Source organism: Catharus ustulatus, chromosome 3 (assembly GCF_009819885.2).
Source record: "Catharus ustulatus isolate bCatUst1 chromosome 3, bCatUst1.pri.v2, whole genome shotgun sequence".
NCBI classification, from domain to species: domain Eukaryota; kingdom Metazoa; phylum Chordata; class Aves; order Passeriformes; family Turdidae; genus Catharus; species Catharus ustulatus.
Genome location: NC_046223.1, coordinates 76165695 through 76181772, shown reverse-complemented (window position 1 = coordinate 76181772; position 16078 = coordinate 76165695). Strand labels below are relative to the sequence as shown.

General features: G+C 37.1%; 1 protein-coding gene across 2 annotated transcripts in view; it reads right to left on the bottom strand.

Moving 5' to 3' along the window:
- SIM1 (SIM bHLH transcription factor 1) overlaps positions 1 to 16078 on the bottom strand; it is a 52689-nt gene that overhangs the window by 13143 nt on the left and 23468 nt on the right. For both annotated transcript variants that reach the window (XM_033056436.1, XM_033056437.1), the window contains exon 10: positions 3803 to 3968. In XM_033056436.1, the coding sequence (XP_032912327.1) occupies positions 3803 to 3968 (166 nt within the window). The remainder of the gene's footprint in view (positions 1 to 3802; positions 3969 to 16078) is intronic.

Genomic DNA, 16078 nt, shown 5'->3' with positions numbered 1-16078 from the left:
CAGCAGCATCAGCCTGCTCCACACTCCACCTCAGATGTTCAAACAACAAATACTATAAATATATGATTTTCTGTCATCCTACTCAGGTTTTTATCATTATAAACGTTAAATGTGTGGTGAAACCCTCACAGAGTCCTCTCTGCCATGAAAAACTTTCACTACAGTAACAGCTTCTTTCTTGATTTGTGTCTGAACCATGAGGGAAAAAAATCACAGATGCAGGCTGCATTGTACTAAGAACATATGCATGATTTTAAATCACTTTTATCTTACATTTTACTAATGTAATCCTGAAATGTAAAATATGCTCTTTTCACATTCACTATTATAGGCACAACAGATGGTGAAAGGCTTAGATTAAAGTAATACAGCATGTCTATTAAAATAACCCCCACTGCTGGTGACTCTTCACCAGACCAGGAGTTGTGTTTACTATAAAAAGAGGAGTTTGCTTTGCTTTTGAACACACTACAAGTTGCCAAAGCTTTAGGCTACAGGAAGAAATTAAAACAAAACAAAACCCAGGCTGGCTAGAATTCAGTCTTATTCTGTTATCTTTACCCCATTGGGCGATATGCCCCAATAGAGACAGATTGCAGAATTAATCCAAATTCTCCATCTAAAGGAGATACAAAATCAATATATCTCTGAAATTTGATGTATTAATATATACCTATATACCTGCCTATTAATATATTCACCTATACCTATAATATACACTTGTTTCCACAAATTTTTGCATGCTGTAATACACACCAAAGCCTCCATCCAACAGCTCTTGGGTACATCCTTATTCATATGAGTGCTTTCATGAGATACATACATACATATATATATATATATATATATATATCTGTAATATCTTTATCTAAAAACTAAGCTGAGATATGAAGCAGTAAACATTTATCCAGATCTCACCATGAAACACTTCCAATGCAAGCAGACAACAGGCAATTTGAATATTTTTTTAATGCAATCATCATCAATAGGACATTAAACTCCAAAGCAGTTCAGATGAACATAATTAAAATGTTTTTCCAGTCTTGTTGCTATTGCCTGTGTGTGGAATAAATGAGGTCCTGAGCTAGTTTTTGGGAACACAAAGGTGCAGGGTTAGATTTTGGGAAGCTCTCACAATGATGATGATGGTGTTGTGGGGGACGACTACAGGCATCTTTTCTCCAGCTCATTATTTCCTTTTTCTGCAAATATCCATCAAGCTTTCATCTGCCTGATTAGTTTTTTTCCCCCCACCACCCCTTTCAGCACTGCGCCTCTCTAGTGGGACAGGACTAGAAAAGCACTCTTCAAACTCTCTGAGCAAACTCTGCAGCTAGAGGATGAATTTTGGGTTGCTCTCCTCTCTGCTTGCCCTTCCCCTGCATGAGGCTGGTTTCACAGAACCCACTAGCCCATTGTCCTAGCAGCACGCAGCGTTAATCAGATGCTGACCAATGCCTTCAGTTTAATGAACTCAATTTTGCTTAAGAGTCTGCAAGATCCTCATTATGCTATGTTTTCTTTTGCATAAGATTTGAGGAAAAGAACGTCAGCACTGTCTTAGATGTCTGAAACATTTAATTTTTGCCCTAGTAGCAAAAATGCAGCTGAAATTGATTAGTATGGTTTTCATACTGTTCACATCTCATGTACCTGTCTTAGGGACACACAGTTGGCAAGGTGAAGGATTCTATGTCAACACCCAATAAAGCATGAGACTTCTTTTTCTCTCCAAGAGAGAATCAAAGTAAATGGTAAGGGAAAAAGAGAAAAGGAAAGGAAAGGAATAAAATGGGAAAGAAATTATGTACATTTAAAATCTCGTAAGTGTCCTTGACTTTAAGTACTTTGCCCACTGCCATTATTTTACTAATAAACTTCCTGCTTCCTTTCCGCACCACAGTTCGGGCTCCTGTGTAAGCCAAAACCCGTGACCTCGCTCTTCAGCTGTGACTTTTAAGTCACTCTGTAATTCTCCTCTACTAACTGGCAAATTACATGGGCAAGAGACTGAGGGACACAGGCTGTACCACCTGCTGCATGTTCTTCACAACAGCTTCTCTTAGTCTTTCAACAGTTTATTCAGTGGTGGAGAAGGATGAGAGGGAGGCAAAGCCAAGCTGCCAGCATTACTTGCGGTGATGGGCTGCAATGAATGGCATGACCATTTTTCAAGATACTGGCAACTAGCATGGCTGCTTCTTTTTGAATGATGAAATATGTGACTTTAATATCAGGCAGCTGGTAATGAGGATGCAAAATGAAAGTGGAGACTAAGCATCCTGGGCTTTCAGACAACAATCTGTGCTAAACCAAAAGTCACAATGCTGCACTGCTAATTCATTATTTTTTCTGGTGAGAGAAAGTATAAGGAGGTCTTACTTTCAGAAATCAGATAGATGTGGAAGGATAACAAATCTTCAGCTGGGATTGTCCTGCTAGCAAATGAATACTTTGGAAAGCACTGTATAAGGCAAGATGAAATGTAATTACAATATATCAAAGATAGTTATAAAAACTGAATTTAGAATTATTTGTAGTGTCTTCCCCAATTCTTTTAAACAGTTTGATTACAATTCTTTGCTGTAGTGCATTCAAGAAAAAGGCCCACAGAAACACATATGAACAAATGAGCTGTAATAACCTCTGACAAATGTTAGATTCCTAAAATTAGGAATTCATATCTAGGTGCTCAGTTAAATATTTCCTGTGCCAAAAGCAGATGTCATTTAACTATAATTCTTATCCTCAGTACTTTGGAGAGGAAAAAGAAAGAAAACAAGGAAGTGATGTAGATATTTGGGATCACATTGCACACTCTTAGAAGTCTATTTAGAAAACATTGTGCCTGCAGAGAAACTGTACTTATTAAGGTCATTATCAGCTAAATATTGAGGCTCCTTAAATATTTTTCTAAATGTCGGTCTCTTTAAAAATACATAGCTCTTCAATGTTACATCATGAATGCATACATTTATATCCAGATTGTTTATATATCCATTTATATCCTCTTATGCAGAGGCATAAGAGCAGTAGGACTTGTATCATCAGTAAGCATCATGGTCATTTAAATAAACATGGTTTTTCAGCTAAAAGTTTGATATTGTAAGGATACAAGTTCTGTGACATTACCTGCAGAAATCTGTTGCATAAATGTATTGGATAAGTTTCAGTTCACAGACTCAACTGAGTCTGGTCCATTCTCCAAGCTGGGACATGTTCCTTACATGCTAGGCTTGAAAATGAAATCTGGGAAAATAAGCAGCTACTGATGCCAAAGACCACCTCCTACTGTTTTCTTCCTTTCAAAGCTTTACACACAGAAAAGTACACATTTTCTTGTTCCAATTCACCAAGTTGGCTGACTGCTTTCCGTCATTAAAACTCACTCCTCTTGACTACAATTTCAGTAGTAACTTCTTCCAAATATCTGGCAGCTTTCTAGATTTGTTGGAATTAGTGAAGACCAAGTGAGAAAAAGCAAGATTTCTCAGATGGCAAAACTCAGTCTTCTCAAACCAAGTATTTCAAAACTAACATTTTCACTTGTCCATTTCTCATTAACTCTGAGCCCTCTGCTGCTATTGTTGTTAAGATTCATTATGCATGCTGAAACATAAATATTTCCAGCTTTTTAGAAGCAGTTTAAAGAAACATATTCCTGTCTCAAGCTCGTATAACCTCCCATCCTTTATTCCCTTTGAGTAACACTTTCCTTGGCCCATTCTAGTTACTTGGGTAAAGTAGGAGTCAAACGCAAGATATTCAGAAATGTTTAATTTAGTTTTTCAAAGACAGCTACCTGTGGGTACGGCGATGTCCTTGATTTCGACTTTGTGCTTGAGAGGCGAGATTTACTTCCCTTTCTATTATCCGTTATGGTCGGAGTTGAATTTGCGTATGAGAATGCCGGCTTGGTGGCAGTGACCTGATCCAGGGAGAGCTGTAGTCCTTTGTATTCAGTATCCCTATATGAAAGGCAAAAGTGAAAAACAAACTCACTTCATGTCTTAATAGGAAACATTCCTTTCTTCTTAGTGGGGGGTGGAAACAAAAGATATTTTTAAGAAAAATGAATAAAAACCATCCAGGGCAAGCTAGTATATCCCCCTAATACATTTATGGAGTATAGCTTGCTAAACAATAGCACTATTTTTATACTGAAATATGATTGCTTTTTGCATCCAGCTGTTATCATCCTGATCTACTTTCTTCAGTAATAAAAAGCAATGGGATGGATATTTCTGATACTTGTATTACATTTCTACATTGGTCACATAACTAAGCAGTAAATGGGATACATTTTCCTCAAAACTCTTATAACCATTCAACTACAAACTTACCATGTTTGTATTGTGTGTGTGTGTGTTCACATGTGTGTGTGAGGTGCACATAACAGCCTACATCATATGACTAAACAAACTGAATAAAATAATTTTTTAATAGGAAACACTTGATCTCTAAGATTGTATTTTTCATTGTTTAAGAAGTTTCAGGCAAATTGTGTAAATTTTTTTTTCTACAGTGAAGTTTTGAGTGTTTATTCATCCATTTTTTGTCTCTTATACCAGTTTACCAGTCAAAGAAAACAGCTAAATAAATATAAAACTTGTGATGCAAATAGCCTGTCCCTTACTCAAAAAATAATAGAGGTTTTCTATGGGATGCTATATACAATGTCAGTTTTTGAAGTTTGGCACTAGTTTCTTCAAACTAATGAATACATGAAAGTAAGGAAAACTGGCATTGTTCACAGTGTCTTACTAAGCATAACGAGGGCATATGCATTGGACTGCACTCCTCTGCACACATCTGCATGTCTGCTGATACCCAGAGGAGTAACAAATGAGCTCTCCAGCTTTCATGTAGTCATACGGAACCTATTCTGACAATGATTTATTAAAAGAGAGCAAAGCAAGAGCTTCTTCCTGACCTACCTACCTGGAGGAAAAGAGGAAGGATTCTTTTTTTTTCCTTTGTGTTATCAGTAGAGAAGTAAGGAATAAGGGAAGAATAATGCTTCTCTTAAGCAGTCAAGGAGGCAACATATTCATTCACATATTGTCCCATACCCCATCTTAACCTAAAGATTAACACTTAATGAATTATATTTATAATAAATTGCTTACTCAGCTTTAGCAATAATATTTTGGTCCATAATCACACAAATATTGATGTGTAAGCCATAAGAGTCTAGCCTTTTTAGAAAGAAACTCTATCACAACCTAAACATACTACAGCTTAGTACACTGAAGTTTTCAGATGAAAGTCAGGGGTAGAAGAATAAACTTCATAAGTCATGGAAAAAAGTAAAATAGGGTGAATCTTTGAGCAGCCACTGATAAACCCGCATAACCAACAGATTAATTCATCACAGTTCTACATTTTTTTCTTTTTGCATCAGATAAAAAGTAAACTTGTTGGTTGAAGAAGCTTAGGTTTTTTGGCAATGCAGACAATGTATATGTGTCTGTGTATATAGAACACATGAAAGTAAATCCCTGATATTAGAACTGCACTGACTATGCTGTTTCCAGTCCATAACAGACAGAGATTTGTGAAATATAGACAGTGCTTTGTAATTCAAAATTAGTTCTTAATGAGGTAATTTCTTCAAATTTTGGCTTTCATAGAGGTAGGTCTGTGCTACAATATCTGTGCTACAATATCTGCATTTCAAATATCCTGTCTGCTACAAAAGTGTTTGAGTATGGGGATTTGCTTTGACCTCTTTGACAGGTATGGTTCACCCACATATTTTGAAAGCATTAGTCTTTCCCATGGTTACCCTCAAAATTTTCATCCAGACATCTTGACTTGACATGCAAAGCTTCTGTCTCCATAATTGATTCCTAGGAAATTATCTCCATGTTACATGAAACACAAAAGATGTCAAATGATCTTCATACTCAACTTCTACAATGCATGAGATTCTATCCATAGCCCTGAAATAACTATTAGTTTCATCCTGATATACACACTCTCCCTGACTGATTATAAGAAGAGGAAGGGTCCTGTGTTGTCAATGTCAGGTGCACTAAATATTACCACCAAAACCTAAAATTAATCAAAACCAAGTAGGTAAGTTTTCAAAACCTTAGGAAAAATTGTATTTTGGTTTTGAGCCTACCAACCCTTTTACCTCTGGTTTTGCTGGAGAACCTATAGCTCAGTGCTCCTGCCATTAAATTCCCATCTCTGTTTTTTGCCACTCTGTAACCATCTGCTGCCTTCTTGTGTCACTGAAAAAGTTTTAAAACACGGGGAGAAGTACCACCCTGGCAATCAGACCACACTGTCATTCCAACACAGCTTGTCTGCTGTTATATGTGTAAAGGCCAAGCATTCAAGAATATAGACACTACACTCTACGATGTTTCTAGGTCATGGGGACCAGAAAAAAACCCCAACAAAACAGTGAAACCAGACTTACCAAAACCTTGCATGCCATTCTGTGCTACTTTTCTACGTTCTTGGTATTGTTATGGTGAGGGCTCACCCTCCCAGAACACTGCATCTTAGAATAAACAACACAAGTTCATATTTGCGGCCAATTACTTAGACTGTAACTTTATCCAAAATATGATATTTAAAAAACTACCTGAAGTTCTTGCTGCCAGATGCAGAGTTTTCCCTTAGAAAAAGAAAACTCCTGTGTTCTCTTTGCAGATTAAATACCAGACTTTTTTCATCACTGAGTCATGATTCAATACTACCTCAACCCTGTCCTAGAAGAGCTACCCTTCAGAACAACCAAGAGAGGTACTAGAACACCATCAGCAACTGCCCAAGATAAATACCAGAAGTTAAAAAAGAAAAAGGAAAGAAAACATGGAGGAAGACTCCAGTGGCCTTAATATCAGATGCAAAAGATGTTCCACTAAGAAATGAAAACATTTTTGAGTATATCCATATGCACTGTGAGACAAAAGATTAGAGAAAGCAGGACTCCTAGTGATATACCAACTACAGATGGAAATTCTGACACTTCCTAGAGGAATTTATAAAACTTTCACCAACATGGAACTATAATCTCCATATTCCTATTCTCAGACATCTGAATCCTCTATTACACAGCCACAGCCACACACTAGTACAGCATCTTGTGTTCTATGTATAATTAAAAAAAAGGTGGTGGATATGAGCCTCTTCCTCCAAGGTCCTCACCTTCGGGATCCCACAGGGATCCATACACTCTACATCTATCTACATGAGACTGCTGAGAGAGAGAGAGTGATATGGCATGTGTTCAATTGCTAACAGTATGTTGCTGACAATCTACTATTTATCTCATTTTCTGATGCAACTATCATCACTATAAAACATCAGAATAACTACAGGAAATTAGCTCTTAAATGAAGAACAGATGGATCAAACTGAATCCAGACAAGACCAAAGTGATACTTCTTTGCAAAGGGAAACACATTGAAGACCTCCACCTTTTCATGATGGGAAACAGCCATTCTTTCCACAGTTGGATGAAAATTCTAGGTCCTCTTTGACTCCTCAGAGAATGTGAATGCATATGCTTCTGGTAGCACATGGTTGAAAAATTGTATTATTTTTCCTCTATCTTGTCGTTCCTCCCCATATGAGAATCTGGCTGGTATGGTCAAAGTATCAGGCACCTACAGACTGGATTACCAGGCTTCACTGTAAGCAAATTCAGAAGATAAAACATAGAATCTCCTTGCTACAATATGCTACTTCCCATTTTTTTCTCAGATCTAATTCTCAGAAGCATTTCCACTCTATGCCATGTCTCTGGCTCTTTTAATGCTCTTTATAAAGACTGAACCTAATCTTAAAAGTAATTTCACGCTTATAAGCCACACTGAGTATAAGCCGCACATTACAATACAGAGTGTGATAAAAGGTATCTATTCTATCACCATCTGTTGAGGGTGGGGGCAGTGATCCTTATCTCCACAGGAGATATTCTGCTAATGGGCCATCCATTGAAACCAGGTGGGGCATTGTTCTTTATCTTTTCACAACCCATCCTTCCTCCAGGGAGTCATTTTCTGCTAATGGCCCATTGAGTCTCACTGTGTGACTGATAAAATTACTGCATCCCATTGGAAGTTGCTCCAGCCAGGGGGAAGAGCTCAACATTTCTTACCAAGATAAAAACAGAGGTTTTGGGACACTAAGGGAGCCCTTTCTCCACTGGACTCCAGAGGAAAACCGGATTTCTCCACATCACCACTGGACCTCCGGAGGGAAACTGCACCTTGTACAGGAGCACTGCTCCAACTGAATCACATCTGTCACTGCAGGAGGATGCAGCCACCATTTAATGGGACTGCTACCAACACCCTGCCTGACGGGGTGTCAGGTTGTACTCTGACTTTGTCAGGGTTTGGAGTTTGTTTCTTTGTAGTACTGTATTTCTATTTTAATTTCCCTAGAAAAGAACTGTTATTCCTAATTCCCATATTTTGCCTGAAAGCCCCTTGATTTCAAATTATAATAATTTGGAGGGAGGGGGTTTACATTCTCCATTTCAAAGAGAAGCTCCTGCCTTGCTCAGCAGACACCTGTCCTCCAAACTAAAACAGCAACTTTTTGTTCTTTGTCCGTATATAAGCCGCACCTTATTATAAGCCGCACTTTGTGTTCAGACCAAAATTTTAGTCAAAACGGTGCGGCTTATAATCTTGAAATTACTGTATTTATAGGTATACTACATGCACACCACAAAAAACTGAGGATCGATGACTGTACCAACTGCATTTCTCTGCAATGAAGCATCTGAAAGTTGAGTACAAAACATTCTTTACTAAAGACATCTAACTATAGCAAGCTGAAAAGATGATGAAGGACAAGGGCTAAAGGAGAAAATGTTTGGAAGAGGAAGCCAATCTGTTTGTAAATTACTTGAATGCCAAGTGAATCTGCAACACTTATGTGAAATCTTCTCAAAATTCAGCTTTAGAACACACTTTCTACCTACTACCATAGCCAAAATTTATTATATGAAACAAGGTAGTAACAGTATATCTTATCAAAGTTTGAGGAAGAGATAATGAATCACTGGCAGACAGACCAAAAAAAACCCAGTGAGGGAGTATCAGAGCACCACAAAACCTGAATTCTCAAACCAGAGAGTTTTCACAAATATGGTGACTAAGCATGTGGTTAGACCTCACCATCAAAATGAAAAGAAAATGGAAAGGTTTTTTTAATATGGTTTTTTGAAGGGAAAAATATGAGGAAAGGGTGAGTCAGCACTGACGGAAGTCCAGAGTGGCTCACGACAGACTAAAACTGTACAGACAAGATGAGCTTTTATTGTAATTGTGTTTCTTCAGTTAATAGGGGGGTGTTTGGGACTACTTTAGCTCACTGTAGAAGTGAAACTAGACATTAACATTAGACAGCTAAAGGCACAAATAGTTTTCAAGATATTAATACTCCCTACTTAAATACAGTGTTGGCTATGGAACAGAAGAGAACTTTAGCCCTGAAAAATGCTCTCAAACAGAAACAGCAGACAAATAGGATGTATCCAGAGGAAAAAGCAAAAGAATGACACCCATTAATAAAGAATAAATACCCAGATTCATTCAAAAGTACTTAAGAAGGGTAACCAGACTCAAGAATACAGATCATATATATCCAGAGTTATAAGCTGCATAACCTTCATAGCAATAAGAAAATCTTCAGAAGACAAAATGCTCAATTCAAGGAAAATTATGCAAAACTGTAAGAAAGAGCATCTTTTTACATCAATACCACGGCATGCCAGAAAGGAAAAATAAGGTACACATGCAGTAACTGAGAATACACAGATAACCAACAGAGGCAGACATTTATTGTGCAGTTAATTCCCTCAAAGGACATTAAATTTAGACACTATAAAGAATTATTAACAGAAATTCAGTTTTCATATGTGGAGTTATGGCATTGCATGAAAAAGTACCATGGGAGCATCCAAACTTGACAAACACAGAATAACCTACACCTACATCATTCCTTACACATATTGAATAACTCATGGAGTACAAGCTGAGAGTAAAAGCATTATGTGATCTTAGTGCAGCAGATTCCTACATTATGAATACCATCACTCACCTGACTGAAGCAAAGCAGAAAATACTGTTCATGACAATGAAAAGGTTTAATTACAATTGGGTGCACTATTATTTCTATTGAATATATGATGTATGTTCTTAATTTCCTGTAGTTTTACTTGAAAAATCTATGGATAGGGTCATACACACTCTTCATTTCTTTTAGTTAAAAATAAGAAAAATTATATTTGTCAGATTTTCTGCCAGTCTAGCATTAGAAATGGTGAGATTAAACTAAAGGTGTTAATCTCATTTATGGTCAGTCTATTTTTCTGAGTTATTGCAGTTTGGCTAAAATCAGACATGAAGGTGGCAAAAATCAGGCACTTTTTCATGCACATCTGACCACAATGCTGCAATATATCATTCTTCTACTTTTAAACAATGCCTGTGACTTTTAACATTTCCACACTCCAGCTCATGCAATGCTAACAGAACACCATTCAGCAGATGAGTGAAAAGAGAACAGATTCTGGCTGTTTGTCATCTTCATGGCTTCCTAAATCAGCAGATGGCACAACAAAACAGACAATTTCCTCATCTGTTGTGTCCTGGGTTCATGTACAATGTGTCTCAGAAATGTTTACAAAGGCCTCGGTCTGCTCACGTGATTTGTGAAGAGTAGCATATGCAATCCCTTTAGCATCTTTCAGAACCAGTCAGAATAAGGTTTCATTGAGGTTTTAAAGGAAGCCAAATTTCAGGACAAAGTGAAAAAAAAAACTTATTGGACCTCACTGCTTGTTATGAAACCAAGTTGACACTCAGTTGTGCAAACTCAAAGTTACTCCCTGCCTCAGTTGTTCTGTCAGTAATTGGGATAATGTCAGCAAAGATCCTTTCTACAACTTCTTGAGTGACTAGTCTCACATAGGCTAGACCTACTGCTCACCAAAATAATTGAAAATCCCTCAAAATTTTGAAATCTTTCGAGTGGTTGTTTATTCTTAGTACACTTCATGGCTAAACCATTTGTCTACTCAGAGAAGTATGAGTTCTGTTAATCAGATCCCTTCATTAAGTTCCAGGCACCCATTTATCTCCATAAATAGCATGAACAACAGTGGCTGTTTCCATCTTGTTGAGTCAAAGTTTACAACTTGTCCAGCCATGAGATACACTTACATGATATCATATTTCCACATTTGCTTTTAAAGACAAAGCAATCCAACCCAGGAAGGTTAATTTATTGCATATATTCAGAAAAACTGAATCACAAATTTTACTGTATGAGTCACTTAACACAAATGTCTGAGGATTTTCTCTAGGCAAGTACTGTGAGAGAAATTTTATATATATTCTATGACTGGTTTCTTATCTCAGAATGAACTTATCTAACTGACTGTTGAAGTTAAATAAAACATCCTGGCCTCTGGACAATCATGATGAGGTAGATTTTTCAGCAGTCTGAAGGTAGAGTTTTTCACTACAAACTATATGCATAACCATCTTTGGTTCAAAAAAATAGGACCTGTATTTACCTTTATTTACTAGACTTCCTAGTCCATTAAAATCAATGTCACCCCAGTGCATCAGCAAGTGCAATTAGGCATCATGTCTTTTGGAATTAGTGTCACATAAACCTAAGTTGTCTCATATTCCTGTAGAATGATTTTCACTTTGCAGAAAGTCAGACTGACAACAGTGCAACAGACTGTGCTTATCCAGACTAGATTTTCACATCACAGAATTTTTAATATTTTTATGTGTTAAAAAAATATACCTTGAATACCAGTAACACTCATCAGACACTGATGCAGTAGTCAAATGATCTGGATCAGTTCTCTACCCTCTCACAGGGTACTGGTGCCACACTGGATGAATCACATATCCTGGGACTTTAGGGAGCACTTGGAATTTCCCTGACTTTACCATCAAGGCTGCCAAGGGGACTTCTTGTTTTGATAGAGTCAAATTTAGCCCAGCACTGATTGCTTCTGAGAATCTCTACCTTAATTTTGCTGAATATTTGCTCTGAAGATGAGGACAACAATATGCTGTTGTAACTAACACATATTTGGCAGAATATCCTTTTCTGTTCAATTTAATCTTTTTGGTGGAAGGAATAACCTCCTTCTATCAATGCACAATAGCTAACATTACTAAGATAATTCTCAGCTTCAGCCTCTAGCTGCACATCACCACAGATAAGAGAAAATGCATTTCCCCAGAGTACCCATGTCAGTATTGATGCAAAACATTCTTTTATTATTTCATAATCTCCATGTATTCAATGCAAATGTTTTTAACTATGTCTTATACCATTTATCCTTGATTAAACCTCTTCTGGATAGCTAATCATTAATGATTTCTTTACAGTTGCTGTGCAAACAGCTCATTCATGCCTATGACATATCAAATTTCACAGACATGTTCTTTAATTGCATTCATTTATTTCTAATCTATTGAAGTCCTCACCATAGTAATGCTTGACTAAATAGACATTAAACTCACTTATTTAAACTGCTAAAATAAATTTGATATGTATTCTATAAATAAAAGTATTTGACTGAATACATGTAATACCATTGTTATTTTGTACCTAGCTAAGCAGAAATTATTGGAAATTGAACATATGATATGCTTGGGTAGCAGGATTTCAGAGGATGCTGATGATTTTTTGGCAGAGATTATATATAAAGTTTTCAAACACTAGGAATTTCTACAGCCCAGATAAACCAGCTAAGATGTTTTCAAGATTGACTGCTCTATGTTTTGTAACAGTAACTGAAGAGTTGGCATGAAAGTGGATAATAGTCCTACATCTGGGTGCTTTGCAGCCACAAAATACAATTATGTAGCTATATACTATGAGTTATTAGGGGCATCTATAGCATTAAGCACTAACTATAGGGCTTAAGTATGGTCTTAAAACCCCACTCTCAGATTTTTCTTTCTAAAACTAGTAATCTTGAACTCCATTTTGGTGAAGAGTCCTCTACCTATATGATTCACCACATAAACGGAGAAGTTTCATTAAAAAAAGAATGTGGTGCTTCACATTGCAGAGAGGTCACTGATATAACACAGACTGCCCTGTGTGTAAGAAAATGCACATCATGGCATAATTATGCAGCAAATGAGGATTTTAAAGCTAAGGATTACACCTCATACCATACATAAACCACTCATGCACTGACATTTCAAACATTGTATGCTCTAAATATCTTATCTGAAAGCTTGAAAAAGCACAGAATGGGATAGCAAGGATGATGGGCTTGGAACAGCCTTTCTATGAAAAAAAAAAATTAGGACTCTCCTCAGGTTGAAAAAGAGGTGACTGGGAGAACAAAATAAGATCAGTAAATTGTGAGCAGCACAGGGAAGGAAGACGTGAATGGGAAGCAGTTTAACACTTCTTCTAATGCAAGAAATATGGGCTATGAAATGAATGAAGAAAAAAGAGACTTTTATTACCCCATTTACTTAACCTTGGCAAAAGCCAACATGGTGTCAAAAAAGTAAACAGGTGAATTTGTGGAGGAAAAAACCCACAAAACATTGACAACGAATACATTCAAAGACCTCATGTCTTTCTAGGAAGACAATTTAATTTCTTGGAGACTGGGAGAAAGTGGTAGGGAAACATGGATGCATGGACTGCATGCTTGTCCTATTTTTAACCTCTTTCCAAAGCATTTCCCATGGTCACTATCACCATGTGTCTGATTCTGTATCATTGTTCTTATGTTACACTCTATACCACAGTAGCTAAGCAGTTTTGTACTTCAGTTCCTCTGAAACTGTGAAGAGAGGTCCTGAAAATTTGCTGTCATTACTTTTAATAATTTATTGTAAAACTTTGTGATGATTCAGGTTTTCTCAACTCCTCTGTATTCCTCGTAATTAAAGCTTTTATTGTGACAACCTTCTTTAGAGCCTAAGGTGAGCACTTAAAAAGTTAGCTAGCTTTTCTGTGATGACATTCTGCATAAGCTTCTGTAATCTAGGAATAAATTATCCAAGAAAAAAAAAATGCCCTTGAAAAATTATTTACTACCTGTTCTATTTGCTCCTTTTTGGGAAATTTTCTATCTGCGTGCAGCACAATGAACTTCCCCATCATTTCACTCTGCTTTTTCTGATCATAGTGAAGAAGCCTGTAAGTACTAAAAGAACTCCATCTGGTAGGATGTCCCATTTACAATAGACCCTTTTCTCTTTCATGAGATTGGTTCTTTCTTCTTGTAAGACTTTCACCTTCCTAAAAGAAGCAATAATTTTCTACAACAAAAATCTTCCTGTTTCACTAGTCCAGAGTTCCTCAAGTTTGGCCAAGGGAGGGCATTTTGCCTCTAAGGGCTATCACTTGCCATTAAAAAAAATAACCAATACATAATAACTACTCTTCAACTGATCTTTCCCTTCTTTTCTAAAATTTTAAGGTAGGTAAGGGGAAGAAGAGATGCAAGGACTTGCATTGGAATTTGACTTTTGGGAAAAACGGCTTTTTGATTTTTTTTCAAATTAATAAACCTGTTTTCTCATTTCATTTTTTGTACCAGAGTCAGACTGTTTTTAACTCCTTCCTATCCACAGCGAAACATCTACTGAAGCCAGATCCCACACACATTACTTGCCACTTGGGTCTAAGTGTCTGTTTTTATTGGACTCAGCTTAATCATCCAGCTTTGATAGACATACAATTCAGGAGACAAATAACAAGAAAAGAAAATATCATGAGATTATAGTGTAATACATAAGTCTCCATTTTATTTGATAATTTCCTAATAAACACTGAGCCTGTCCTCAAAGTGTACATAATACATGGTTATATTTGTTAAGTGAGTCCATTAAACATTTAAATTTATATCAGATAACCGGTTTGACTCCTTAGACTCTCTAGACCACAAAATAAGTTAAACCACCATCTCTTGCACAACCGCTGTTACCCCACATCTAGCAACTTCAGAAGGTTCTTTTAATGGCAATTATTGCTTTTTGACAATGTTAGGATAACAAAAGCTCTACATTAACATGTACAGTTCAAGAAATGCATGACCATGTAAAAATCCAGCTTATGTAAATCTCCAGTTTGTTGAATTAAGTCAAATACTTTATAGGTATATCTAAAATTTCTCAAAAAATAAATTAAAATAATCTAATAAAGTGCAATAATATCTAGTTATGGTCTTCTTTAGAACCCTAGTACTTTTGTCCTCTTGGTCATAGCTTTGACTAGAACAGTCAGGGCCTCAGTTGGCTTTAGTCATTCTGTTGTCACTGCTCCACATGCATATTCGTCAAGGGTTTCTGACTAAGCAGAGACACTCTTATTGTTCCCATAAAACTGTCCACAGCATTATGCAGGTCAGCTCTACTGCCAACCTACAACCATCCTCCAGCCAACACAGCTAATCTGAACACTTGATTTTGTTTGTGCAGAGTCCAGCACGTCACTTTGTATGAGGTTTGCTATGCTGATGGTGGCCATTGATGTAGCACATAGAGAGACTCAAGTGCCACACTGTGCAGTGCTGTGCACCTTCTCTCCTATTGCTTTCTTGAATTCACTAGATAGCACCATGGGAGCCTCATTTACATGTTCCCATGTTACACCATTGTAGTCACACAGACAGGTGGTTTTCTTCAGAGTGAAGCCACATCCACAACTCCACTGCTGTTTTCCACAGACCAGAGAGCACCATGATTATCTTTTGAAGGATGACAGTTTCACGATCCTACCAGAAGCTTCAGAAATCACAACAGAATTATTTTGCAGCCAAGCACCATTCAGATGCTTGGCTGCAAAGGAGAGGATGCTATCAGGCTATTTATCCCCAAATCCAGCCTCTCTGTGAACAAATACTCCATTGAGATAGGCCTCATGAAGCAGTCATTAAAGGTTATTATTTTGTTCTGTGTACAAAACAGTCTTTGGAAACAGCGAGAGGAAAAATAGCATGCAATGCCTTTGGATGGATTTCAGCAAACCAGGGCCTAAGAGAGAATTTTCTATAGTGGCAGCCCAGGCTACCAGCTGCCAAACATAGTACAGAAAC